This window comes from Trichoderma aggressivum (genome assembly GCF_033847375.1).
Source record: "Trichoderma aggressivum f. europaeum strain CBS 100526 chromosome Unknown scaffold_025, whole genome shotgun sequence".
Lineage (NCBI taxonomy): Eukaryota > Fungi > Ascomycota > Sordariomycetes > Hypocreales > Hypocreaceae > Trichoderma > Trichoderma aggressivum.
In genome coordinates, this window is record NW_026946391.1 from 277,817 (window position 1) to 304,253 (window position 26,437).

General features: G+C 51.2%; 7 protein-coding genes across 7 annotated transcripts; 3 read left to right on the plus strand and 4 right to left on the minus strand.

Annotated features, from left to right (window-relative positions):
* Positions 1-979: 979 nt before the first annotated feature.
* On the minus strand, positions 980-2,230 carry Triagg1_6401 (uncharacterized protein; the record flags this gene model as incomplete). Its single annotated transcript, XM_062901022.1, has 4 exons — positions 980-1,757; positions 1,834-1,929; positions 1,993-2,032; positions 2,104-2,230. 4 exons carry the CDS (start codon positions 2,228-2,230, stop codon positions 980-982), a joined length of 1,041 nt encoding a protein of 346 aa, XP_062754654.1.
* Positions 2,231-3,752: 1,522 nt separating this feature from the next.
* Positions 3,753-6,262, plus strand: Triagg1_6402 (uncharacterized protein; the record flags this gene model as incomplete). The annotated part of the gene is made up of 3 exons (XM_062901023.1): positions 3,753-3,800; positions 3,917-5,414; positions 5,484-6,262. The coding sequence occupies 3 exons, from the start codon at positions 3,753-3,755 to the stop codon at positions 6,260-6,262; spliced, it is 2,325 nt and encodes a 774-aa protein (XP_062754655.1).
* A 547-nt stretch (positions 6,263-6,809) lies between these two features.
* On the minus strand, positions 6,810-7,674 carry Triagg1_6403 (uncharacterized protein; the record flags this gene model as incomplete). Its single annotated transcript, XM_062901024.1, has 3 exons — positions 6,810-7,040; positions 7,127-7,455; positions 7,536-7,674. The coding sequence occupies 3 exons, from the start codon at positions 7,672-7,674 to the stop codon at positions 6,810-6,812; spliced, it is 699 nt and encodes a 232-aa protein (XP_062754656.1).
* Positions 7,675-12,784: 5,110 nt separating this feature from the next.
* On the plus strand, positions 12,785-15,337 carry Triagg1_6404 (uncharacterized protein; the record flags this gene model as incomplete). Its single annotated transcript, XM_062901025.1, has 5 exons — positions 12,785-13,000; positions 13,070-13,199; positions 13,504-13,672; positions 14,400-14,581; positions 14,640-15,337. 5 exons carry the CDS (start codon positions 12,785-12,787, stop codon positions 15,335-15,337), a joined length of 1,395 nt encoding a protein of 464 aa, XP_062754657.1.
* A 1,009-nt stretch (positions 15,338-16,346) lies between these two features.
* Positions 16,347-18,305, plus strand: Triagg1_6405 (CAZyme family GT20; the record flags this gene model as incomplete). The annotated part of the gene is made up of 1 exon (XM_062901026.1): positions 16,347-18,305. The coding sequence occupies one exon, from the start codon at positions 16,347-16,349 to the stop codon at positions 18,303-18,305; it is 1,959 nt and encodes a 652-aa protein (XP_062754658.1).
* Positions 18,306-18,506: 201 nt separating this feature from the next.
* On the minus strand, positions 18,507-19,158 carry Triagg1_6406 (uncharacterized protein; the record flags this gene model as incomplete). The annotated part of the gene is made up of 2 exons (XM_062901027.1): positions 18,507-18,857; positions 18,922-19,158. The coding sequence occupies 2 exons, from the start codon at positions 19,156-19,158 to the stop codon at positions 18,507-18,509; spliced, it is 588 nt and encodes a 195-aa protein (XP_062754659.1).
* A 4,435-nt stretch (positions 19,159-23,593) lies between these two features.
* Positions 23,594-25,597, minus strand: Triagg1_6407 (uncharacterized protein; the record flags this gene model as incomplete). The annotated part of the gene is made up of 1 exon (XM_062901028.1): positions 23,594-25,597. One exon carries the CDS (start codon positions 25,595-25,597, stop codon positions 23,594-23,596), a length of 2,004 nt encoding a protein of 667 aa, XP_062754660.1.
* Between the last annotated feature and the right edge of the window lie 840 nt (positions 25,598-26,437).

The following is a 26,437-nucleotide window of genomic DNA, read 5'->3' on the forward strand; positions in this document are numbered from 1 at the left end:
GGGAGGGGCAGATTGCGGACAGCGGAGCAACAATGTTTTTCCGGCCGCTGGGCGATTTACGGAGGGCGAGGTACTTGAGTACCTAGGTACCTACCTACCTAGTACCTTAGGAACCGTTCAAAAACCGAAACCCACGCAGAATTTGTATGGGGATTATTTCCAAGCCTTGATATTCTTAAACTCGAAATAATAATTATTTTTCTAAGTGGATAGTAGCTCTCTATTTCTATTTATGCACGTGGATTCAATGTTGATTCTTTTGAATTATATGTGCTTGGGTGGAGCTCAGAGGAGAGCGGTCGCAGACTTTTGACCACTTTAGACCTGCAGGGTGACAGCGGAGGGTAAGCCTATATCACTTTTGATAACTACCTAACATATTCCTTTTAAATCTGATAAAAAAGAATATAGATTAATCGCGATTATCATGGGAGAATATTAGGAATATTAAATATGGAAACTAAAGTAGAAATTCAGCCGAAAATTGGCATCATGGAAAAGTGATGGTTGCATAGTCGACTCTAGCTAGTCTCTTTTTTATTCCACTGATTTGTTACCATCATACAAGGTTAACTAGGCGGCTCAAAACCGAGCTCTATGTCTAACTATGTGTAAAAATTAGGCACATGCTTTTCATATAAATATAAAAAAAAAACATGCATCTAGTCATCTCGCCCGTGGGTGAGGATGATGTCGGCGGCACGGCTTGTTCCCATCCTTTGCCGCGTCAGTCAATCCCCCTGATGGCATCCCGGAGCAGCCTTCAGCCCTTGGACGACCGAAAAGCACGCCGTCGCATGTTGCCGCTGCCACCGTAGCTCTCGTCAAGGAAATTGAGTTTGGCAAGGGAGCTCTCAGCTGGAGGCACTATCACGTCACAGCAGATCAAGTCCTCGGATTGTCCGCTGCCTGGCGTGAAGCATTGGCTCGAGGTCCGCGCCGCGTCTGATGAGGAGGCGAAGCTGCGGTCTGCGTCTCTCTACTCCGCAGATCGCTCCGTGCCGCCTCTCCACAAGCCATAGAACCCGTCGCAGTTCTTCCACATCTTGATGGTTCCGTCTTCTGAGCCTGTTGCGTAAAGCTTGCCGTCGGGCGAAAAGGCGATGGACCAGATGGGTCCGTGGTGGCCCTTGTGAACATCCAGCTCCACCTCGTCGTCGTAGCTAATGACCTTGGCCCATGTTCCCGGCTCTTCTCCGACAACCAGCTTGCGCCCCTTGACATCGAGGGCCACGCTGGCAATGGTGTAGGGGAGAACGATGCGCTTCAGTTCTTCCATCGCCTGGTGGCCTCCCCAGAAGTAGGCAGTCTTGCCAGCGGAAACAGCAAGAACGGGCTTTCCGCCGCCGATATCCGTAACAGAGGTGTACTCTGGCGACAGAGATACCATCTCGCAAGAGCGGATCTCACCGTCCAGCACTTCCTGGTGAATGCAAGCTCGGCTGGGAAGATCGAGCCAGCGGATGGTCTTGTCCGAAGCCGTGACGATGACGTTTGGATCTTGGGTCCAGCAGATGAACTTGATGGAGCCCGTGTGCACACCCTCGCCAATTTCGAATCCGGCCGAGGCAGGGATCGTGATTGGGTTGCCGCTGTTGGCGCCCGGGACGTCGGACAAGTCAAAGACGCGAAGTTTCTTCTCCATGCCGCCAGTGGCTACGAGGTCTGAATTGTCGGGCGGATACGCAACGGCGCGGACGATGTGGTCGTGCTGCAGGGTGTACAGGAGTTCGCCGGTGTGGGTGTCCCAGATCTTGCTACAATATATCATCAATGTTTGAACACGTGCAATTCCCACTACTCGACGCCCGCAGAAAAGAAAATGTCACGTACGCAGTAAAGTCGGCAGACGCGGTCGCGGCGTTGGACGCATCAGGGCTCAGCCTGGCCTGCCAGACAGCGCCCTTGTGTCCGATGAAGGTGCCGATCCTGACGCAAGAAATCAGCATGGGTTCGTCCATGACAGCATGGCGCACAAAAGGGTATATCTACCAGTCGCCCGTTACACCATCGCGAAGCATGGGATTGCCGTCTGCAGAATAGGAATACAAAGTTAGCCCAGGCCAAGTAACATGCTTCCGCCTGAGATGGGCCAATGCGTACCCTTGCAAGCTGATATCATGTAGTAGGTTTCTTCCTTCTCGAGAAGAGAGAAGCTGATGTGAGGAACTGGTCGCGAGTGACCGTGGCAGGTCAGCGGAACGTATTGTCGGGGCACCTCGGCTGCCATGACGACGATGATGACGATGAATGATCGCGTGAATTGAAGGAGAGCGGAGGTAATTAGAGTGTCGGAGTCTTTGCGTCGCGAGCAGAAGCGCCAGGACCGAGAGCCAAAGGTCAATCGGAAAATAAAAAGGACCGTATGAGGTGTTTCAAGTTTGAAGATGGGTTTGGATTAGGGGGTCAGCGAGGCTCTAGACAAAATCGACGATCCCAGCGATGAGGGAGAGAAGCCCTGGTCGAAAAGCAAGAGAGAGAGAAGAAGGCAGAAAAAAAAGTTCGCCGAGCGCACGAGGAGGTATCAATCGGCCGACAAGGAGAGAAGACGGTTGGCAGCTGGCAATCAAGTCGAGTCGAATCGAGGGCGTGTCATGCAAGGAGTTGGAAGCAGCTGTCCAACAGCGGGCGAGACAGACAGGGCCAGCACACGGGAATTGCAGCGGGCGTCAGCGTGTGAATGGCGCCGTTGGAGGTTGAAGGAGCAGAGCGCAGGGGAGGGGAGAGAGAGAGAGAGAGAGAGAGAGAGAGAGAGAGAGAGAGAGAGAGAGCTGGAGCTGGAGCTGGAGGCGATCACCACAGCCCCCTGATGAGATTCCGGGGCCACAAAGATTCAGCAGGACGATCTGGATGATGATTTCTGTCCGCTGCTGGGGAAGCGGGGCAGCGCATCGAGCTTCTGGGTTTAGCAGGCGAGCAGGCGCTATTGCGAGCCTCTGTGGCTATCGCTATCGATGCTAGGATTTTGGGCTCCCAGCTGGTGAAGATGTGAATTGGGAGCACCGCCACAAATGGAGGGGTCGCTGAAGTGTGGCGCCTTTGTTTACCTTTGCTCATGATTCAATACGTCAGACTTGGAGAGGATTGGTTATGCTACCTACCTACATAGTACCTATGACCTATTGCAAGATCTGATTTTTTGAATGAATCTTTATGATTGATACGTGGCATCAGGCATTCAATATACAAAGATTATGCCAACACAAGCAGGCAAAACCTCCTTCAATATTACCCGCCCCCGTGCCTGGACAAACCGTCTCGTTTCCTCGTTCTAGCGCCACAAGCCACACCCTGCTTACATGTACATGTTCCAAAGCGCCCTAAAGCCCACTGGAGCTGCCCGCTAAACTGCCCGCTAAACTGCCTGTATCCGTTGTGAAGGGGGCCATTGCGCGCCTGTGCTGATGCTGGTGCTGAGACTCGGTGGGGATCGCAGTGCAGTCACCAGCCCGAGTACGTACTGCAGCTGCCTCTCCAGCTGTCTTCAAGCTTCCATCGTCATCCACTTCCAACAACCGCCCAAAACGCCTGACAAAGCAATTCAGCTCCGGCTTTCTTGGCTCATCTCAAGCAGACCCATCTTGCTCATACCGTCGTCTTTTCACCCGCTTTGCAACAGCAATTCAACCGCTCCCTTTGCCTCGTCTCTCCTTCTCTGCCGTCAGTCGCATCATCGCTCCCCTCTTCGCCAGATTGAGGCGCAACCCCCACCAGCGAGACCGAGGCATCGCGATCCGGAGCTTGACATTGCCATGGCCGAATTCAAGCTCTCAGCGCAGCTTCTTGGCCACGAAGCCGACGTACGAGATCCCTCAGCTTCGTTCACCCTCCGTTTACCCCCTGTGTACCCTCTGTTTACATCTCCATGTCATGTGCGAGCCTTTCCTTTACTGATTCCCCTCTTCTACTACTGCAGGTCCGTGCCGTCAGCTTCCCTTGTCCCGACTTCGCTCTCTCGGCATCAAGAGACTGTACCGTCCGGATATGGCGACGAACACAGACCACGCCCCCGGCCTTTGAGGGCTCGCTTGTCAGCCGCGGCTCCGAGTACGTCAACACTGTGGCCTTCTTCCCGCCGAACCAAGAGCATCAGAACGGTCTCGTCGTCTCGGGAGGCAAAGATACCATCATCGAGGTCAAGTCGCCCAGCTTATCAGCAGCCGATAATGCCGAGCGCCTTCTCATTGGACATGCGCACAACGTGTGTACTCTCGATGTCTCTCCCAAAGGGACCTGCCTTGTCTCTGGAGGATGGGACGGTCAGGCTCGAGTTTGGAACCTGAGCAAGTGGGAGACTGAGCACATGCTGAGCGGCCACGAGGGCATGGCCGTCTGGAGCGTCGTTGCTTTTGATGAGGCAACAGTGGTGACGGGATGCGCTGACAAGAGCATTCGAGTGTTTGATCTGAAGCAGTCAAGGGGCGGCGACGTCGTTCCGGCAGCCACCATTTACACTCCCGATGTTGTTCGAGCGCTGTGCAAGGTTCCCAAGGGCCACCCCAGCGGTGCCGATATTGCCAGTGCAAGCAACGATGGCACTCTGCGGTTGTGGAAGCTCAACGGTCAGCAGGTCGGTGAGCTCCACGGGCACGAAAGCTTCGTGTACAGCCTGGCGAGCTTGCCATCTGGTGAACTCGTCAGCTCTGGAGAGGATCGCACCGTCAGAGTATGGAAGGGATCCGAATGTGTCCAGACCATCACACACCCAGCCATATCTGTGTGGACAGTTGCTGTCAACCCAGAGACGGGAGACATCATTTCAGGGGCCAGCGATGGCGTTGCGCGCATCTTCACTCGGCGATCAGAGGCCGTAGCAGACGAAGCCACGCTCAAAGAGTTTCAGGACTCAGTCAAAGCCTCGGCTATCCCTCAGCAACAGCTCGGGGGCATCAACAAGGAAAAGCTGCCTGGCCCGGAATTTCTGACGTCCAAGGCAGGCACCAAGGAGGGCCAAGTTCAGATGATCAAGGAGAGCAACGGCAATATCACTGCGCACACATGGTCCATGGCCCAGCAGCAATGGATCAACGTCGGTACGGTAGTGGATGCCGTCGGCAGCACCGGCAAGAAGGTTGAGTACAACGGACAGTCTTACGATTTCGTCTTTGACGTCGATATTGAGGACGGGAAGCCTGCGCTCAAGCTCCCCTACAACCTGTCCGAGAATCCTTACGAGAGGGCGACCAAGTTCCTCAATGACAACGAACTGCCCCTATCCTACCTGGATAACGTGGCCAACTTCATTACTGAAAACACAAAGGGTGCCACCCTCGGAAAGTCTGAACGATCCACAGGTCCCGACCCATACGGCACCGAGTCACGATATCGACCCGGGGAAGAAGAATCTCAGTCTCAGACGCCAAAGGTGTTGCCGCAGAGGGAATACCTTAATATTTCTGCCGCAAAGTACGAAGGTGAGTAAACCAAGCACCCTTTTCATGCTGGTTTTACAGTATCATTTTCTAACAGTAGCCGCTTAATAGCCATCCTGAACAAAATCTCCAATGTTAACAAGACCATGATGTCGTCTGGGCGAAAAGATGTTGCTCTTAATCCCGGAGAAGAGGCCACCCTACAGTCATCAAAGGCAGCTCTAGACTCTTCAAAGGCCATTACAACCCCAACCCTCAACGTGATCCTCAAGATTGTCACAGAGTGGCCCTATGCTGATCGATTGGCCGGCCTTGATTTGCTTCGCTGTGTGGCTAGATTTCCCATAGCTGCGCAATTCAAGGGTCCCCAGGACCTGACCCTCTTGGACATTGCCGTTGCTTCGTCGATCCCCGACGACTTTCCCCCCAATGAGAATGCTGCCATGATGGGCGCACGAACGATTGCCAACCTCTTTGGCTCTGCCGACGGACGAAGCCTTGCCAGCTCTCAAGCAGACAAAGCCATTTCGTTTTTGGAACGTGTCGCCGGCATCAAGGGCGGAGAGCCGATTGGCAAGTTCAACCGCAATGTGCTGGTCGCTTTGACAACAGTGGCAGTCAACTACTCTGTTCTTGTCAACAAGGAGAAGCTGCTGATTCCCGAACAACGACGGCGGCTGGTCACTGTGCTGGGCACTATCCTTAAGGACCAGACCGATTCAGAGGTTCTCTATCGTGCGCTGGTCGCCCTCGGCACTATCCTCTCAACCTCCAAGGATGAAGCCAGGAGCTTAGGAGTGGTGGCATGGGTAGAAGGGGCCGCGAGCAAGAGTTCGGAAGAGCGGATCAAGGGAGTCGCGAATGAGTGCTTAAAGGTAATCCCGCGATAGGCTTGGAGAAGAGACAGCGGTCGGCTGAGGGATCAGGGATAAAGAAAATCATGAATAGAAATGAAGCACGATAAGATGACATTCGGCGCATAAGCATAATATACAGGGGGTTGGGCAAGTGTGAGATCATATCACATTGCTCTATATATATGCGGTATAGATATATATATCTACTATATATACACGTTTCGTTTAGAAAGAACCACCATCTTTGAGCTTCAGCTGTCAAAGCAACGGTACTGAGATATACAAGGGGGAAAGTAAACATGGCCTCGCCCCCGATTTTCGTAAAACGCCCAACAACGCCATGTCCTGTTCCCACGCCAGAATAGAGGGAAGAAAGCAAAAGAAAAAGAAAAAGGAAGAATGTACCAGCTCTCGTCAACGGGGTGAAGATCCAGGGGTATATGTTGTAATTATGCGGACCAAAAAAAGAAAAGGAAAGAGGAAAAGCAGAAAAAGAGAGGAAAAGGACAGAAACATCATCCGTCACATCTCTAGCCTCCATTCTCTTTTCCATCAGAGAGCCGTTCGCATCGCCTCTTCATCACAGAAGCATCCACATCGCCCCAGCAACGAGCGGAAGCCAGCCCGCCCAGCTGTATCTGCGCAGAGACTCGGCAGAGGACGTCGTCGAGGAGACCACGTCGAGGATGGGGTCTTGGGTGGTGATTGTGTAGATTTGGCCGAAGCCGAACTGCGTCGAGTTGAAGCAGTTTGTCTCGTTGACGATGGGGATGCGGGGGTCGCCTGGCTCGGCGAAGATGATGTCGACGCACTGGAAAGAAAGGTTTTTAGTTAGCTTTTTGAAATTGACCGTGTAAGGTTTTCCTTGTTCCTTTTTTTTTTCCCACCAGGACTTACAGAGTAGAGAGCAGCACCGTGTTGAGCCAGCTCAACGACTTGGATCGTCGCCCTATCGCCGGCAGAAACGTTTGCGCCAGCAGGTAGAGGCACCTGGGGGAGGCAGACGGTTCCGGGATAGGGATTGTTGGTCGGTCCTTGGAGCATGAAGGGCTTGACCATGATGTTGGACATGTTTGGCGGGCCGCCGTCGGGGCCATCGGTGCCGTATCCGAGGTTGACCTGGAGCTGAGCCTGGAGATGGCCGCGGAACCAGCCGGGCTGGAAGGAGACAGCGCCGCCGGTGGTTGGCCAGTATGTTCGGTTTCTGGTTGTTCCTATGCCGCCGCCTGATTCATGGTTAGTTTTGTTTTCTTTTTTTCCTTCCTTCTTTCTTTAGTGGATGTGGAGCGATGTTGGTGTTACTGACATGGATACATCCACTGCATGCCGTAGGGAAACGTTTTGTTGGTGATGAGGTTGTTGCCGCGCCATCCCGGGTATACCATGATGGTATGGGCCTCGATGAGGGCCGTCAGGGCGAACGTGAGAAATAGTGATAGCCTCATGTTGAGTCGTATCTGTACGTGTGCGTGTGTGTGTGTAACTTTGCCCCCGTGTATATGATGCTCTACTGGCTTGGCAAATGGCCGAACCGCTGCGCCTTGAAATCGATTTCAAATTCTCTTTGTTCCTCTATTCCGAAGCTTTCTGTCGTATATATCGAGGGGGTAAGGTAAACTCGGTAGTTGTTGTATATGTAGATGTATTCGATCAAATCGTAGATCGGCCACGATGTCGCTTCCGATGTCGTCCGTCCTGGTTGATTTTCCTGGTCGCAGGGTTCTCCTCGCTTTCTTTTTGTGTGGGTCGACTCCAAAAGCCCAGCCTTTTCTCTCTCTTTGAATATTCGGCAGCCTCAAAAAGCCGCAAATCTCGGAGCTCTTGTCCAGATAGACAGAGTCTCAAAGAATTTCTCTCTTTGTTGTTGGCGGAAGCCAAGGACGGGGCGGGTAGAAGAGAAGATGGAAAGAAAAGAGGCGTGCGCAACCGGGACGTTCTTAAGAACGGTCTCTGGGGGCCAAAAGCAACCAACCGCACCGAGGAGCGACGAAAAAGCGCCATTGCAGCCGCCCAAGCTATTGTCCCCCCCCTTCCCTTGACAAGGACAAGGGCGAGGACAGACGCCACCCGAGACGGGTCAGGCTAAGCTAGAAGGCGAAGAATTGTGAGTGGATGGAAAGCTGTCGTTTCTGTCTCTTGTTCCCCGCTGTGATTCGCGCACAGCTTTTGGCGCGGGCTGGCCCAATCAGGGAAACCTGGCCCTGGCCCTCACAAGATGCCGACCCTTGCGTTGCGAAGACTCCGATTCACGGCTCCCATTGGCCGTTCCACAAAGGCGGGTGATTGTCTGGTTTTATACGAGCAGCGACCTTTGGGGGACGGACGGGTAGCGAGGACGATGCTTGAGAGGAGTAGCGCTTCGTTAGCAAGAGGTGCTAGCTTGAGCAAAAGGGCAAAGATTTGAAATTCTTGATGCTTCTCTCACGTCGTTGGACTATTAGTAGTCCGGGCAAAGCCATGCTTATTGAGAACCATCAAAAGTCAATGTTCACGAACCGATGTAATACGTATTCGTAATGAGGAGCTTAGACTAAACAGCCTTGGTAGCACAGCACAGCACGGCATAGGTAGTGCGGCAGTACTCCCAGATCGTAACCCACGGCGCACAGCTGCTCGTACTGGAATGCGACAACTCTCTCAATCTCTCCTCCTTCTTCCACGGCAAAGCTAAAGGCGGGCTTCGAATCCAGCGTTGCCGGCAGGCCAATGAGCGGCCTGTGGCGTCTCGGAGGCGTCACAATGCTGATGTGAGAATCGTTCTTGGTTGGCCCACCGAGGAATTAAGCGCCTGACCCTGGTCTCGCCTGCGGTGCCTGCGGAGACGCCCCCGTCCAATCGCCATCTGGATGGAGTTGGTGCAGAGTTGCGAGATGCAGCAGCTGTAGATTGTGATGCAGGGCCTTGACGGGGGGAGATGGGCCAATGGCAGGCCGCGAGATGGACAGACTTGACGAATTGTCTGCATCCGTGGATCGATATTTCGCTGCGGGAAATACTACAGTAGCAGTAGCACGATGCCTGGAAGTGTTTGGGTAGGAGACTGTGTGATTGTTGGTGCCAGCCCGGGCGCATATGCACAATCAAAGTGATGTGATGGAACGATGTCGTGGTGATTGTTTCGCTCTCCTCGACTTCCTCGGACCTCGTTGCCGACCGTATCGCCGCATTCATCGACCCGCCGCTGCTTGGTTTGGAAGCGAGCTATCCGGAGTTTGACGTCTGTCTCTTTCAGGCTCATTCCGGCAAATATGCCATCTCTTGATGCCGGAGTCAAGCGTCTGACACCCCTAGCTGCTAACGGAGTAGCCTCTCGCATCCCAGAGCAACGTTCGATCGGCCGATATGCGATTTGCTAGCGGGCTTGCTATCCGCAAACCAGCTGCTAGTAGCTGGCGTTCGCCAGGCGGAAGTGGAGACCGAAGGCTGGCTGTAATTGAAGTGATTCTTGTTTGGGATTCCATGATGGCTTCATCTCCTGCGGCAAGATTCTCTCGGCTTTTCCGGTTTCCTGTCGGGCTGGTTTGATGGAGTGTAGAGGCCGAGGTTTGAAACGAGTCCAGTTTCTTGATTGTTATCAGTTAGTCAAGCTTCTGGCTCCTCAGCGCGCAGCTGGAGGCAAGAGTCACACACCTTATCAGCTGGGTGCCCGACGAGGATTATTTAGCCATCAAGGACAACCAGGGATGGTTTGGATATGTAGATAGGCATGACTGTCGAACGGCAATGGCAACACATTGCGACACACGATTATCTGCCGATGGATAGAGCTACGCAGCTGCCACGCAACTACGGTGGCATCTCAAGGTCAAAGTGCAAAGCTGTGGTTTTCGCATTGTATCCGCCACTCTAGTCTGACCTTCGATTCCTATTATCCCCATCGTCTCAGCAGTGATACATCCCCAAATCTTCCTTCGAACCAACTCCCAATCTGACACTACTCTTGATCACTCACCACTTCCAACTAGAATGTCTCGCAATCTACCTCTACTCTTTCCACTCACACTTCCAACTGGAGTGAATGCGGCATCCAAAGGACTTGGGCCAGTCCCCATTGGAAGGTTGAAAGGATTCAGGTTGATCAAAGCTAGGACTCCTGAACTTCCATGCGTCTCTGAACATCCGAACGGATTAGACCGTTGTGTTTGGCTGAGGGACAATCAAAAAACCGACGCACCAAACAGGCAAAGCTTTGTCCCAAACGTGAAGAAAGCCGAGGTTGGTTGTGTAAATTGCCCAAATGCTGATGACGGCAAAGACAGTCGGCCGAATACAAATTGTCGCGGCTATCTAGGGGGGTTGAGCGGCCGTGCTAAGCAGGCAGCGGGCGAAGGGAAAAGAAATACTTGTAGAGATCTCTTCGTCTTGCTACACCATCAGCTTCAGGAACAAATGCCAAGATATTGACGCATGAATACTTACAATGTCGCTGCCCCAAGGTATCTTTCCTCAGAAGTGTGGAAACCCATCCGTTGTCTCTATAGACGTTTGCCGCTTGGCTCATCATTGTGAATCGAGGTAGTCGAGCTGTCTTCCAGTCCAAATGGTTCACTGAAGTGGCAGTCTAGTAAAGTTGTTAGGCCAGGTGCAATGATCTGGTGTGGGTAGAACTTACTTCTGGAGCAGGAATGAAGCACAAACATGCACAGCCAGTTTGCATTGCCGGGTCCCGGCATTGATAATTGCACTCCTCTGGAGTCAACCGAGATGGAATGGCCCGGTGGTGAGCATGTTGTCTCCTCCTGTTGTTGGTAACGTCTTCAGCTGCAGTGAGCCAAGGGCTGTGTATGTGTGGCGAGTAACGGTCTAGCCCGCCAATAGCCGGAAGAGAAAAGCTGTGGTCATGGGTTAAGGCCCTTCGTGGCATATATTAGCACCATGAATAAGAGAGAGAGAGAGAAAGCAGAGAATATACGCACCTGAGCATGCCATCGAGGGACGGGGACATGAAGAAATGGACGATTTGTTGTCACCGATGTTGTCGTTCTCTCACCTCGGCTTGTTGGGGAAGACGACGTCGGATGAGGAAGAAAGGAGGCGGTCTGTTGTTGTCACCGATGTTGTTGTTCACCGATGTTGTTGTCACCGATGTTGTTGTCACCGATGTTGTTGTTTTCTTCCCCCGTTTTGTGGGTAGAGGGAGAGAGAGAAAGGACGGTTTATTGTTGCTCTCCCCCTCCCCCGCCAGATGGGGGCAAACGACGTTCGTCGGGGGAGGGGGAAAGGATGCGGTATGTTGATGCTGATGTTGTTCTCCCACCTCCCCCGCTTTTTGGGGGGGTTTGACGACGTCGGGGGAGGTGGGAAGAAGGATATCAAAAGAAGAAGGGCAGAAAAAGAAGAAGAAGAAGCAAACTCATTGCTCGTGGCAGAGCAATGAGTTTGTGGAGGAAGAAATGGAAATGGGAGAGGGGAGGGGAGAGAGGAGAGTTTTGAGGGAGGGGTGGAATGACAGTTGGGGGAGGCGGTGAAGGGGCACTGCAACGCCAATGGAAACTCCATTGAGTGCAGGAGCTCGGCAAGACTCGCCAGTTACAGGTAGTTACTCTCACAAACCAGCTCCTTCGTCGTCGTATTCGGCAGGCTAATGGGGGTGAAGGCAGTTGATGCCTGGAATCTCTGAGCCTACCGCCTCAGCATTTCCTCAGGGGGGGATGCCACTACGGCACGGCACAATGCCAACCCAGACATGATGCTGGTGATGTATGTGACTACTATATAGCCGCAAGCATCCACCATGCGAAATCAAGCTGCGCTCTTTACAAGCTGTGACAGCTACTTGAAGTTGCAGTGGGGTATCACAGCACACAGAAACGTAGTCAGTGGACGCCAGATGTTTGCAGCTGTAGATTCAAAACATTGTAGTGGCATGTTCTTTCTCGAGGCCAAGCACAGACTCTCTTGACACACGATGTATCCCAGCAGTAGAGTATGACGCATCAAAGATCCATCATGTTGCGTCTACGAAGCGCTCGACCTCCGACTGGAAAAGCATCTGGCCCATGTGCGATCAAAATGATGAACAATGACACACCAGACAAACCTCGAGATCCATTTGTCTTCGATGAACAGATGGGAACCAACTTTGGTACGCTGTCAAGCTAAACAAAGAAAGGAGGCGACACGCCCGCACCATGTAGCTCAGGGGGGGGAGTGGTTCCACCCGTGGGCGTTCGTCATGGTTTCCTGCTTGTCAAGGTCCTCATCGAGATCATACATGGGGGTAGTAGATACTTCCTGGCCTTCTTCGATCACACCTTGAGGAGACGCTGTCGACTGGCCCCCCATGTCCCCGGTACGTCAAGACCATACAAGGAGGTACCCCGTAGTAGATACTTCTCGGCCTCCTTCAATCCCACCTTGAGGAGATGCTGTCGAATGGTCCTCCGTGTCTCCGGTACGTCGTGATCGTACACAGTAGTAGAAGGTACTTCCTGGCCTGCTTCAATCACACCTTGAGGAGATGCTGTCGACTGGTCCTCCGTGTCTCCGGTACGTCGTGATCGTACACAGTAGTAGAAGGTACTTCCTGGCCTGCTTCAATCACACCTTGAGGAGATGCTGTCGACTAGCCCTCCATGTCTCGAGTACGAACCTGTGCAAGCAGCCGCCCTCATTGCCCAGCAGCAGCAGCAGCAGCAGCATGAGCTCGTGACGGCAGACCGTACACCTTCTCCTCGCTCCAATTCCAATGGCACCCAAGCCATCAGAGGCAGAGACAGAGAAGCTGGCTGGCTGGCTCCTGGCAAGCTGCTCCAACGCATACAAGCGCCGGTCCATCGCAAGCCCTTGCTGATTTGATCTCTGCTGATTCGATCTCTGCTAGCGATTTCCTTTGAATAGGTCCCAGCCCGAGCAAACAACTCCAACCGCAACACTCTGCTGTTCGTCCCGAATCTCTCTCGCGGATTCGCAGAAGAAATTCCACCGCTTTCGACATGCCTCCAAGCACGAGAACGTTCCACAAGCACGAGTATGCCGAATTCTACCTACGAGATGATCGATCGATTCGAAGGCCCTCATGTCAACTGAGCAATACAGACCGCTGTCAGAATTCAGTTCAGATATAGCAGTCATGGTGTATTCCAGCACACTCCATCAAAAGGCCAAAGCGCCAACTGCGCCCAAGACAAGTCTTTGACGCATTCCAAGCCAATGTAGATGGTGGGGAATATCTGCTTCTTGGATTGACCGAGCTCGAATCCGTGACGATGAATTGCATCTTCGACGTTTCCTCTGCTCGATATGTCTCTTCTATCACGTTATTCTTTTTGCAGCTATGGAGAGCAACGCCTCCAAGAAACTGCGGCAGGATGGCAAGGACAACCCTATCAAAGACACGCAACGGATCCTTTCTACCGCAGATATAACTCGGAGATTGCTCGACTTGCACGATTTTGGTGTGATGACCTCCATTGCAGACGTGGGACGTACGGGTAAACGCTTGTATGCGGATTCATACCAAGGCACCTTATTCTCCGAGAATGCATCTACGGAAAGGGGGCTACAGCCATTGAAGTCGTCCTGACTCGCAAGAATCAGTCCACGCGCTACACGAGAGAATACTCTTGATATCACATCGCTGCCCAGTTGATTACACGTACGTTGTTGCCAGCAAGCAATGATCTGCAAACGCTGTGGGCCGAGGATGGAACCACGGTCCCGGTAAGCTGAAAAGAATTGTGCTGCCTATCTCAAACTTTAGACTCCAACGGTATTCTCCACCAAACATGAGCTCGCATTTCCCTTTCAGAGCGGAGCCAATGCTCCGATTTATGTTATTTGATAATACGGACATTTCTCTGTATTTTCTCTGCAGCTGCTTATGATTGTGTATCTAGCGTTACCGCTCTTGGCAAAGATCAAACACGAATGCCGCAGATCATGACGTCGCATATGCATAAGTGAAAATGGTGATAGCGATTGGCATGAAGGATATTTGAAGTCGGCGATTGCCATTGCGGCGTCCGATATGCATCTTGCGAGCTACTACGAATCGCTGCGAGATTTGGCGTTCAAGGAAAGCATCAATGTCTACAAAACTAATTTCTCCTTGTCTCAATTCTCTTAGTCGCTGCAGATTGCCAATTGCAGGGCTAAGAAGATGGCAAACAGCTACTAGCAGAGCAACTCTTTCAGCATACAAACCATGGATAGTCTGTCAGAATAACAGGCGCCGTTATACTACAGCCGGCGAGAGCGGTACCAACGTTACTGGACTACCAAAGGAGGCCGATGTTGGTACCAAGAGGTTTTCCGACTTTGACCTTGCCGGCAATGCATTTGTCGTTACAGGAGGTGCTCGAGGCTTGGGCTTGGCCCTGGCAGAGGCGCTTGTTGAGGCAGGCGGCAAAGGTATCTATATATACTTGCTTTCGTGTAGAATCGTTCAATGTGTCTGACTGTTGCACAGTTTACTGCCTTGATCGACTACCAGAGCCCGATCAAGAATGGCAAAGAGCTCAGCAGCGCGTCGTTCCTGAATGGGGTGGCACTTTAGAGTATAGGCAACTGGACGTCACCAACACGTCCGAACTCAACAATCTCATGGAAGAGATTGCTTCTGAGAATGGGGGCCTACAAGGCGTCATCGCAGCCGCTGGTATACAGCAGCTTACACCCGCCATAGACTACACGGTAGAAGACGTGGACAAAATGATGCAAACCAACTACACAGCAGCTTTTATGACAGCTCAGGCAGCGGCCAGGATGATGCTCAAGTACAAAAGCCGCGGGAGCATCTGCTTTGTGGCCAGCATGTCTGGCTCTGTGGCAAACAAGGGCCTGTTGTCCTCGGCATACAACTCCTCAAAGGCAGCGCTGATACAGCTGGCACGGAACCTTGCCATGGAATGGAGCTCCGTCAAAGAAAACGGCGAGGGCGGTATCCGCGTCAACTGCCTGAGCCCGGGACACATCGTCACGCCAATGGTTCTTAGGAACTTTGAACAGGTGCCGGGCTTGAGAGAGACATGGAGTCGGGAGAACATGATGGGTCGGCTGGCGGAAACGAGCGAGTTTAAGGGCGCTGGACTGTTCCTCATGAGCAATGCCAGCACGTTTATGACTGGAAGCAACCTGGTTATCGACGGCGGGCATACAGCCTGGTGAAGAGCGATGGAATTATCAATGGTGTCGGAGCGGTTAGAGTAGAGGAGTTCGAAATAATAGAGAATGTTGTAGAATCTTTTCAGGAGAGTTGTATGTTTCTAGGATGCGATACGAACAATGCGTTTACACAAAGTAAAGCCCCCATCTGGTGAGCATCGAATGCTGAATTGCTTGCGTCTAGAAGCCCTCCATCACGGCTTCGTCGTGATGAATACTAGGTAGTGTAAGGTGAGATTCGAAATCAGCCTTCTGCAAATTATCTTACCCTCCTCCGTGATCTCGTGTGACAACTACATTGCCACTTCGTCAGATTGGCCCCAGCAGAAAGTAAAGCAATTTTCTTTGGTGGCGTGTTGGATCTGAAACAGAGTAACCAACGCCGGAGATATTCTGGAAAGATCGCCTTACTGCCACAGCTCGGACGCTGCATCATTCGTTCATAATTCCGTCATCAAACAGCAGCATGCAAGAAAATTGTCTCGTCGCCAATTCTTTTCTTCGAATGCTCCTGCATCTCAATACTATCTCGATTGTGCCTCCCATCTTTATCTTCCTCGGGCCTTGGCAAGCTATTATCTACCCTGTAATACATAAACATGACTCGGGTTGACGTCAACGACATCTTGTTCGGTGGAAGTGCTCCGGGAATCACAGCAGCAACAGCAACCAAAACTATTCCTTTATCCTCCAAGTCTGTCACCAGCTAAACGACACGTGCCAATTAGCTTTTGGCGTTGAAATTGTGTCGTCAGAGTATGCGCGTCGTTCCTGGCTGAGGCTTAAAACTATTCCTCATATAACGAAACTTTCCTTCCACCAACTCGATCTCGACTTCTTGATGAGCCACAATATAACACTTGTCCTCTAGACGACTTCAAGACAAGAGATATAAATTGCCCAGCCATCGAATATTCTCACGCATATTTCGGTATTCTCCAATATTTGCATGATTTCCTCTACATCTCCATCACACTCTTGACTTTGAGTTTTGTGTGCTGCTCCCAACAAAATGTCTGGCACGCCCTTCTCAACACAGCGTCTTCCGCTGAGACCAGCTGTCCACCAACGGACCGAATCATTCCTCCCGCCACATGAAAAAGAGGCCATCACCAGCATCCCGGTTACCCCAGGAATCTCTCAGGGTACATACGGCGAGCCCAACGACGGGATCCCAACCCCAAGGGTGATCCAATCTGGATCTGGCAGACAAGATTATTTCCCTCGACGACCGGCCAACAGGGCGCTTGCTCAGCCACTTGGTGATGGAATTCTCAATGGACCACGGCAGGGCGAGGTTTCCTTGAGCGGGACTGTCCTCTCTGCAACGTTTACTCTGCCTCAGCTGCTGCGATATAGCAAAGGAGGGAAATGGGCAAGTCTTCCAAACCTCAACAAGCCAATGGAAAACAGAACTAATGTCGAGCAGGAATTAGAGCACAAGCACCATTGCTCCACCCACCTGGACTCGCTCGCATATCTATCCTCGAAAGAGAGTCCATGGGAGCATACAGTCATCGCGTGGACCGGGGAAATATACCCTGTCGCAGACGATGCATCTTCCTCGCACGAGCAGCTCCTAGAATCCATCCCGGCGTCAACGACTACTTCGCTCGGTAGGCACTCGCAAGGTTACGACGACCTCGTTTCTGGAGAGACGTACATTTCCCGCAACAGCAAAGCAGCCCTTGAAGAGAAGCTGTATAATGACCACATGCGAACCTTGCCAGTCTGGCTCGCTGACGACCGCCATATCACGGATGGTGGAATCAAGCTGATACAGCAATCAAGGTGGAGGCGCTATGCTGAACATGATCTCTGTGCTTTGTTCCACTACAAGCAACGTCCGCCAACAGATGGTCGTCACGCGGATATCAGGTGGAATGACTACCAGCAAATGAATAAGGCGTTTGCAGATCGAATCTGCCAAGTATACAAGCCGGGCGACATAATCGTGGTTCACGACCACTACTTGATGCTTCTACCAGAACTCCTTCGGCAGCGTCATCCAGACATGCACATCGTCTTCTTCCTCGAGTCGCCTTTCCCATCTAGCGAGCTCATTCGATGCTTGCACCGGCGTGAACAGATATTGAACGGAATTCTTGGATCCGACCTTGTCTGTTTTCAAGCCTTCCACTTTTTGCAGCACTTCGCCAACTCTTGCACCAGAATCCTTGGCTACAATGCCAACAAAGCATGGGTTGAAAACACCAGAGCACGAGTTCATCTGACTGTGCTCCCATCAGGAATCAATATTTCCAAGATAACAACCCTAGGTTTCTCACCCGCAGTCGACAAAACGCATGATGAGTTGCGTAGGCTATACAAGGGAAAAAAGGTCATCATTGGCTGCGACCCGATGAGCCGCTTCGGAGGAGTACACAAGAAGCTCGAGGCTTTCGAATGCTTCCTCGACCGATATCCAAGCTGGAGGCACCATGTTGTCCTCGTGCAAATCACAAGTCCAGCCACAATGGAAGACGATGACGGCGATAATATGCTCTATGCGCGCCAGGTCAATGACTTGGCCTCCTCGATCAACCAGACCTACGGCTCTCTCGACTTCACCCCCGTTCAAATACACACCCAAAGATTATCGCAGGACGAGTATTTTGCCGTTTTACGACTCGGAGACATTGCCGTCAACACATCTGTGCGAGAAGGCATGAGCACGACCAGTCTAGAATATATCGCGTGCCAAAGAGAGAGCCACGGGCCACTCATCATATCAGAGTTCAGCGGAACAGCCAGTAGCTTGGAAGAGGCAATCCGGATCAATCCTTGGGATGTTGGTCAAGTCGCTGATGAGATCAACAATGCGTTGACGATGTCGCAGGAACAACGGAGTCGCATGCACAGGGCCCTGTATCAGCGCGTTGTAGAGGGGAACGTTCAGCTTTGCGTTAGCAGCATGTTGCGACGACTGATCAAAGTGCTCAAACTAGACGAGAGCCATAGCAATAGGTAGAGACGGCAGCCTTTGTTGCAATGGTTGCCAAAAGAAGATAGAATTAGCGTAAGATTCAAGCCATTCAGGTTCAGTGTATACACTCCAGAAATTCAGTTACACATGATTCAAACCGTGACAGTGCAAAAATCTCCATATCATTCTCGTGAAAATGCGAACACTGACCCAATACAACTAGAATTCTTGACAAACAAACTGTCTTTACTCAGTAGAAGGATTCGGAGACACCTTCTTGTTGGGAAACTTGCGGAACAGGTCAGCTACATGATCGATGGGCGCTGCAAGCAGTCCCATGGCAGTCTCAAACGGCGGATGTTCGCCAGCGCTCGGGTGACTGCGAGTCGGCACAAAGGCCTTTGTCCAACCAAAAGACGTGGCCATTGATGCCGATTCTCCTTCGACAGCTTGGAGCTTCTCTTCTAGAGTAGGCAAGTCCCGCTCCTCCTCCTCCTTGATGTGCTCCGATAGGGGTCCCCAGAGTTTCTGTAGCTGGCTAACATAGTCTGGGTCTGAAGCCTTCATGTTCTGAAAGGTTTTGAGCAATTCCTTGACCTGCATTTGGCGCCGTCAGTAAGTCATCCTCACGACAGACTTGCGTGGTCGCACTAAAACTTACCACAGCGTGCTCCTTTCGATCTTCCTCCGCCATGGCTTTGCCTCTCTCTCCCAGATATTTCTCCATTGCAGGATAGACCACTAGCTCTTCACCAACAGAATGGCGGGCTAGTTCCCAAGTGAATTGGTTTCCATAACGGCCTTGATGATCGTGATTTCCCGGATTGTTCACCACTTCATTATAGTATTCTTTGAGCTCACGGTGATCTTTGATGATTGCCTCGGAGATGGTAGACATTCTGACGGCCTGTTGAATGCTTCGACTGGCAAATAAAGGAGAGAAATATTTACTACACTGGCGCAACTGGAGAGAAGCGGTGCGCACACTAAACATTTTTAGTTGAAGTGTGGCATGTCTTGAGATGAAAGTAACTTGAACAGATACAAGACCGAGACTGTTCAGTGGCAGGTGTTATATAGCCAACATCTCATGAATCTTGAAAAAAATGCATGATGCCTTGTCGATTCGATGCGACGAATGAGGAGAGCCTGATTTCAAAAGGCTGATGAGGTCGTGACGTTATCGCACCGTAAATTTGACACTTTGTAAGACGGACGACGCACAGCTTCATAACTATGACGAGATTAATTACTGCATTAGTCTCCCATCATACTCTGAGTGCCAAAAGCTACTCTTGGCGTGATTATATTCGACATTGCATTCACATACCTTTCGGATGTTTCTCTCCGTGAGATCGCGATAGATCGATCAACACTGTCCCCATCTCTCCACATTATAAGCCCACGGTGGCAATGATGTGAGTATGAGCGGTTGCGATGTTAGCAGTGCATCGAAGCGGGATCTAGCACGCCCCTAAGCTCAAGTGCCATTCTCTTTGACCGTGTAGCCAAGTCGCTCACGGTGATCTCAATGGGTCTGCGGCGGTAATCGAAAACACTTCCCAATCGAATATAGAAACCTCCTGCTCAGAAAAAGTCAATAATCATGACAGCTGGTTCGATGAAAGACAATGCCCAAACCTTGCTTCTACCGCACAGAAAGGAAATAGAGTCACAGAGTGTACGGAGCGCACAAAGTAAAGATGACCGACTCTCCAGTGATACAAATGTTCTCCCCAATGACAATAACATCCACCTTTTGTCTCGAGCAAAAGAATGCTCGTGGGACAATATCCAAGGGCTAGCAACAATTTTCAATGCTTCTTCTGACAGCGTTCGAAATGAAGGTTCAAGTTCTCTGCTTTGAGTCGCACAATACAAAGCCCTTCAGTACTGAAAGGCGCTGGATAAGCATGAAGTAAATCAAACAGTCTCCGAGTGTTACTGTCTACCTGCCCTAGCAATCAACTTGTCTGCGTTCGAAAAAGGTGACTTGAGGCCTCAATAGATCCTTGGTTTGCTCTGGGTTTCCTCTGCGACGTGACGACCGAGGTGTACAATTCGACGCCTTCTTGGCCAAAGGCCTTTGCGAATGGAGATGATTAGCTGTCGATATAGACAAACACGAGCTGTGTAGCGTTGACATACCTCTCAATGGTTCTGACAAGCTGACAAGCTGAAAGGGCGCAAAACTCTCTGTGTATTGCTATGCTGATCTATGTAGGAGGCAAAAGCTAGCTGCAAACAGCAGCAAACAGAAAGTAGGCTTGACCAAGGAGTGACCACACAGATCCACATGACGACCCAACATCATGTGCCTTGCGTCTTGCCGCATCGTTGCTGAAATTGGCAAAGCATGCGCGAAAGAAGTCATTTGGACGAAGCTGCTCTTCCTGAGACGAGGCCCGCGGGGGGAAGCTCGGAGGCTTCTCTGTGTCGTCGGAGCTCCCCCCGAGAAATGAAGCTTTGGAGGCTGGGGGTGCTGCATCTTCTGTTGCGTCGCGCGAGCTCCCGCCGCCTATACCCTGCAGGCGGGCGTGAACCTTGGCCCGGCCCCTCGAGGGTCCTCCGGCCAGGTGGGAAGGGTCTGTCTTCTTCAAGAGCCAGAAATGACCAAGCCATTGAGCATCTGTATCGAAAGTTCCATTGCCTTCTTGTCAACCTTGGCGACATCTTTTGCGTCTTGCTCCCATTGGGCCCCTTCAGTTGGCTTTCTAACCTCCCCCTCCCCCTTTTAATGGCTGGAAGAGCCCAGAACCTCTGCTGGGTCCGGTGCGCCCTCGACGTCCCTGAAAATCCGCGAGAAGGAATTTCTCATGCCGGGTTGTACCCGTGTGACAGGCCATGCTGCTGACAAGAGATAGTGCGTCAGAGGCGGATTCAACGCCAGAAAGAATAAAGGTAAGATATGTATAATGATACAAATAAAGGATAATAAGGAATAAAATGAAAGCCTTGGGTTCATTGGCCCCTACGAAAGAGGAACTGCGATGAATAGTGGACGCAGTTTCGGAAAAGTCAACTGCTTTTACCGGGGTGCACGATTGATCGTCTTGCTCTGCTGACACTAGAGGTAGTGTGTCCGGAAGTTGGTTCTTCTCCGAAGTTGGACTCGGAAACGGAGCCAAAGATTCCTCAAAGTCCCACACGTCGTCATTTTTGGCCAGTTGAAGGCCACGCAGGACTTTACCGTGCACAAAAGGCATGGTAAAGGTCGAGAAGGTCAACTGGAACTCCGTCTGGTGTTATTCGTGGTAGAGCCACCACCAGACCACGAAAAACACTTGGCAGGCTGTTGATCTTTGCCAACAAGGACAGCTCCCGATTCATGGTCATCAGGGAATGATTTACTGGCCCTGCAGTGCGGGAATTCGGCAAAATAAATTCGCAGCTTCGGGAGAAGGATTGGCTCCAGGTGCTGCAGATGTTTCGACAGCTTCTGGTTGAGGAAAACATTCAACAATGAATCTCTCAGATAGCCGTCAATGTCGCTGAAGGAGCGGATAGAGAGCCCTCTATGTGACCATGAGGCTGGTCATGGGCTGCTCGGGGGAATGAAGTACTGCCACGTGAAGACTCGTTCTGCTGGCGTGAAGGCTTGCAATCTTCTTGGCTATCCCAGGCCTGGCCAAGATGCTGTGCCGCAGCGGCAACTGTCTACCGAGCAGCAAAGATTCTTGCGTGAAGCCTTGCCTCGCTTCTTTCTCTCGCGGACATACTCGCAGCCAAGGCCAAATTCTAGCAACGATTAGTACATTTCTGGGAAGGCTGCTTTACACATGGGAAGGCAAGGTGTCATACCTTTGCAATGGGCATGAGGGCGTACACCATCAGTTCAGCCCAGCTGTGATGGCACAGAATTCACAGCCAAATGGCCGTCAAACGATGTGTCGAGGAGGACCTGTTGGTCGGCGATGCACTGAATGTGACAATGACAGTTGGTGTGGTTGGCCTCTGCAGTTACCAACTAGTGAGCTGTCGGCTCTTGGAGCACACCTTGCGTCTGCGAACTTTCCGACCGGAGAGTATGGGTGACAAACACAAGACAGTTGTCATGCTTCAGGACATCAAGATGAGTGGGCGTGGTCCTCTGATGAAGAAAGTAGTTGCGAGTCCTGAGATCCGAAGTGCTGGGCTTGGAGGTTAGCACATGAGCTTCAGCCGCTTCTCCAACTGCTTCCACTTACCGCTTGCTACCTCCGCTGCCATATCTAGAGAAACCATCAAGTCTGTATGCAGAACGAGCGATGGCCAAGAGAAAGAAAGAGAAGACAGAAGTCTTGTACGCCGAGTAATGGAGAGGATGAGTCCTTAGCAGAGACAGATTGTGGAAAGAATCACCTCCCACGAGTTTGCCGAATGGTGCAGAAGGTGCGTAGATGGAATGAGACTCTTCGGCAATGAGACATTGTTGCGAAGAGACTCCACTGCAAATGGCATGGACCGAGTTGTTGGAGAACCAAGATGTCTGGAACAGAGAGAGGTTAGTACTAACACAGCAAAAAGAGTTGAAAGAGAAAGACGTCCCTGGTAAGAGAAGTTGTGCAAAGAGCATGGCAGCAACAGAGCCTGAGATTCGAGAAACAGACTACTGGAGTGGAGGGCACGCAATATAGGCCGCAGGGACAGACGGGCAGAAAAGCCAAAGAGAGTAAGAAAAACAAAGAGGATGCGGCTGTGCTGATATTGCTGAGGTTCCCATACGGCGGACCCTGTGAAGGTAGGAAGAGGGCGAGAGTGTTTAACTGACAACTCAGCGCTCGTAGAGAACACAGAGATGTTGTGATGTTCAAGAGGAGAAGAAAAGAATAATGGAGAAGAAAAGAAAAAACAAGAGGAAGAGGAGACAAAAGAGGGGAAAAGAAAAAGAGAGAGCAAGACTCGTAGCGAGATCAGGTGCTTGTGTCTGTGCTCCCTCTTTCCCTCGGCTACTAATCCTCCAGGCCACGCAATCCTCATGACCAAAAGAGAAGCACCAGCTAGGCTTTCCATCGCAACGAGGCGGTCAGAGTTCCTCTCTTGCTCTTTATACGGCATCTGCTCGTCAAACAACGTCATCTCCGTGCTTACCTGCCTGCCCATTGCCCCTGGATGAGAGCAGGAGTGAAGAATCGCAAGCGAGTCTAGACCACTCCGGATCGATCGATCAATACTACAAGAAATCTAGACCAGCGGTGTGTTTCCAAAAGCGTACAGAGATCTACAGACACTCTGTTGGGAGAGTAACTGCCGGTGAAGATATGGTTGTTGAGATTCAAGAGCCGAGTCTCAAGTTCTAATATGAGCAACTACCAGTGTCATGCAAACACCTGCCCAGACCAGTGGAGTCTACTCTAGTTCTCGCCGTACCTATACAAGCCTGCCTCGATTCCCTTGATCTGCAAAGCCAAAAGTCTCGAGTAGTAGCGGCATAGCGCGAGATTTCCTCCGTGTACCCAGAAGCCGGGATGTCCAGTCTGCTGCCAGATGCCGCGAAGCTCTCCTCCCGCGCCGATGCCCCATACGTCCTTTACCTTGTCCGCAACAGCATCTCCAAGCATCACTCGAGTCTTTTCACGCATGTTACCGTAACCTGTAGCCAGGATGATCTCGTCTGCTTCTAATTCACTGCCATCTGCGAAACGCAGGCCATGGGGTAGCACCTCGGAAACCTCCAGTCCAGACTTCATCTTGATCTTGCCATCGATGATGAGCTGGGAGGCCCCAACGTCGATGTAATAGCCTCCCCCCCACTGAAAGTACTTGTAGAAAAGACCGGCACCGTCTGGCCCGGTGTCTACCTTGAATCCAACACGTAGGAGCCCTTCGAGTATGTCACGATCATTCTCTGCCTGCCTCCTGGCAGTGGATATCTGATACGTCTTAAGAAGAGCAAGCGAGGCGCTATGGATCAACAGGTCTACATCTTCCACCGGCGGCCCATTTTCCGAGTAGGCAGCCAAAACGATGCCGGTGATGGATTCAGATTTGGTGACAAAGGTGCTTGAGCGCTGGACCATTGTCACGTCGTAGCCCTTTTCGACGAAATCCTGAGCAATGTCGTGGGCTGAATTGCACGACCCGACGACCACCGCCTTCTTGCCCTTGCTGTTTTCTTGGGCACCTGGGAATTCTGATGAATGGCAGATGCGATCGCCCTTGAAAGTTTCCATCCCCTTGAACTGCGGCACGTACTTGAAGCCCGAATGACCCGTCGCTTGAATAACGTGGCGTGGGCGCAAGTTGTGAGTCTCTACCGAGCCGTCCTCTAGACGTCGGAGCAATTTGATATCCCAGCTCCCTTTCGTAGCATCCCAACTGGCTCCTCCAATCGACGTCTTGTTCCACACGTTGAGCTCCAGCAAGATCACGTAGGCTTCGAAAAACTCTGCCAGCTTGTCTTTGGGCGTAAAGATGGGCCAATGGGCCGGGAATGGAAGATACGGCATGTGGTCATACCAGACGGGATCATGGAGAACCAGTTGATGGTAGCGTTTTCTCCAGCTGTCTCCGACGCGGGCGCTTTCGTCGATAATCAGGGCTTCGACTCCCATCATTTTCAATCTGGCCGCTATCGTGAGTCCGGATTGTCCAGCGCCTGGGGAAATGTCAGTAAATAATCTATGCGTAGTCAAGTTTGATTCGGGGTTGGGAAAATAATAAAACATTGAGGCAGAGCGTAAAGGTTCCTCACCTATAATGACAACAGCTGGGTCGGCGTTTTTATGCAGCTTCTCTTGCTCTCTTCGTTGAGCCCAATTCTGCCGGCCCTGCTTCATGCCGTGCTCGACTCCATGGGGCCGTCTTTCGTTGACATGCTCTTCGTGGTCTTTGAGTTCCTGGAGAGCTGTGTAGAGTGAATAGAACTTCCAGGTTCCATTGTCGTTGATAATTCTGCCCACGCCTTTTCCTGATCCGATGCCTGTGTCGAAGTTGAAGAAGAAGGTTATTCCAATGACTTGTCCCTCGCCATCCAGAGGCCCAACTCTGGGCGCTCGTAGCGCGGAGCCTGTGTCCAGTGTAACGTTCTTTAAACGAAACCCATCTCTGGATTTGGAGCTTGTCTCTAGCAGGCTGAGGACCTCCTGCGGTCCCTGTGCTGTGCGAAACTCCCACGTCAAGGCCAAGTGGTCTCTCCAGAAGCCTTGCTCGACAAAGAGCTTCGAGACAGATGGGTAGTCTGCTTTTGCGAGCGATTCGTTCAATTCCGTGACCAAATCAACAGTGGTCTTGTTCGCATCCAGGTCTGGAGATGGAGCCAACGCGGACTTGGGGAACACAGCGGGAGCAATATTGATTGATCCGGGAGCAAAGCGTTCCCAGGTGGGAAGCTGTCCATGGAGTTGAGCAGAGCCCATGGCGAAGTTGCCGAGACTGGTTGGTCCGTAAAGAAAAGTGCAGCTCAATCGAAACCTGAGAAATCGAAAGAAAATCGGCCGCTTGATTCTGAGTGCCTTGCATGTTATTCTTATGAGGGGAAGCGTTTACTTATTATAGTGCCGAGGTCGGGACATGTTTGCTCTACTCCGCATTATGACGCCAGCCACAGCCAAGTGATGGCTGCACGGTGAAACATCATTATCTAAGACAATTCAATCGCGAATCTACTGCCAATTCCGCCACAAAATTGAGACACACAGCAGATTAGGCTATTAGTTGTGCCGCGAAAGACCAACTAGATTGGTTCCCCTTCAGTTGGGGGAGTGTGTTGTCGTGAGTAATTGATTTCCAAGTCGTAGAGTTGCATTGGGGGCAGTTTTGAAGGCAAGAATATCTGATTATCTAGTGGTACTCCAAGTCCGCAAGAGACTCATGCTGCTGTTGGATAATGCCAGCATAGTAAAGCTCATTACTATAGATGACATGGCCGCAATACAGTTCTGCCAAACTACCAATTGCGGCGCATGTCGTCTTTAAATCATCATGGCCTGCTATATCAGCCTTTCGGAACTTGGAGCCAAATATTTGGAAATTGCACATGCGACAGCACTCAACCACTCAATCGCAGATGTAATTAAGCAGCTCCGTAAAACAAAGAAGTCTGTCTCATCACGTAGTGATTAAAAACACTTGGAGAAAAAAAAATCCTCGTAGGGATTTTTCAAAAAAAAAAAAAAAAAAAAAAAAAAAAAAAAAAAAAAAAAATAAAAAAAAAAATAAAAAAAATAAAAAAAAAAAAAAAAAAAAAAAAAATAATA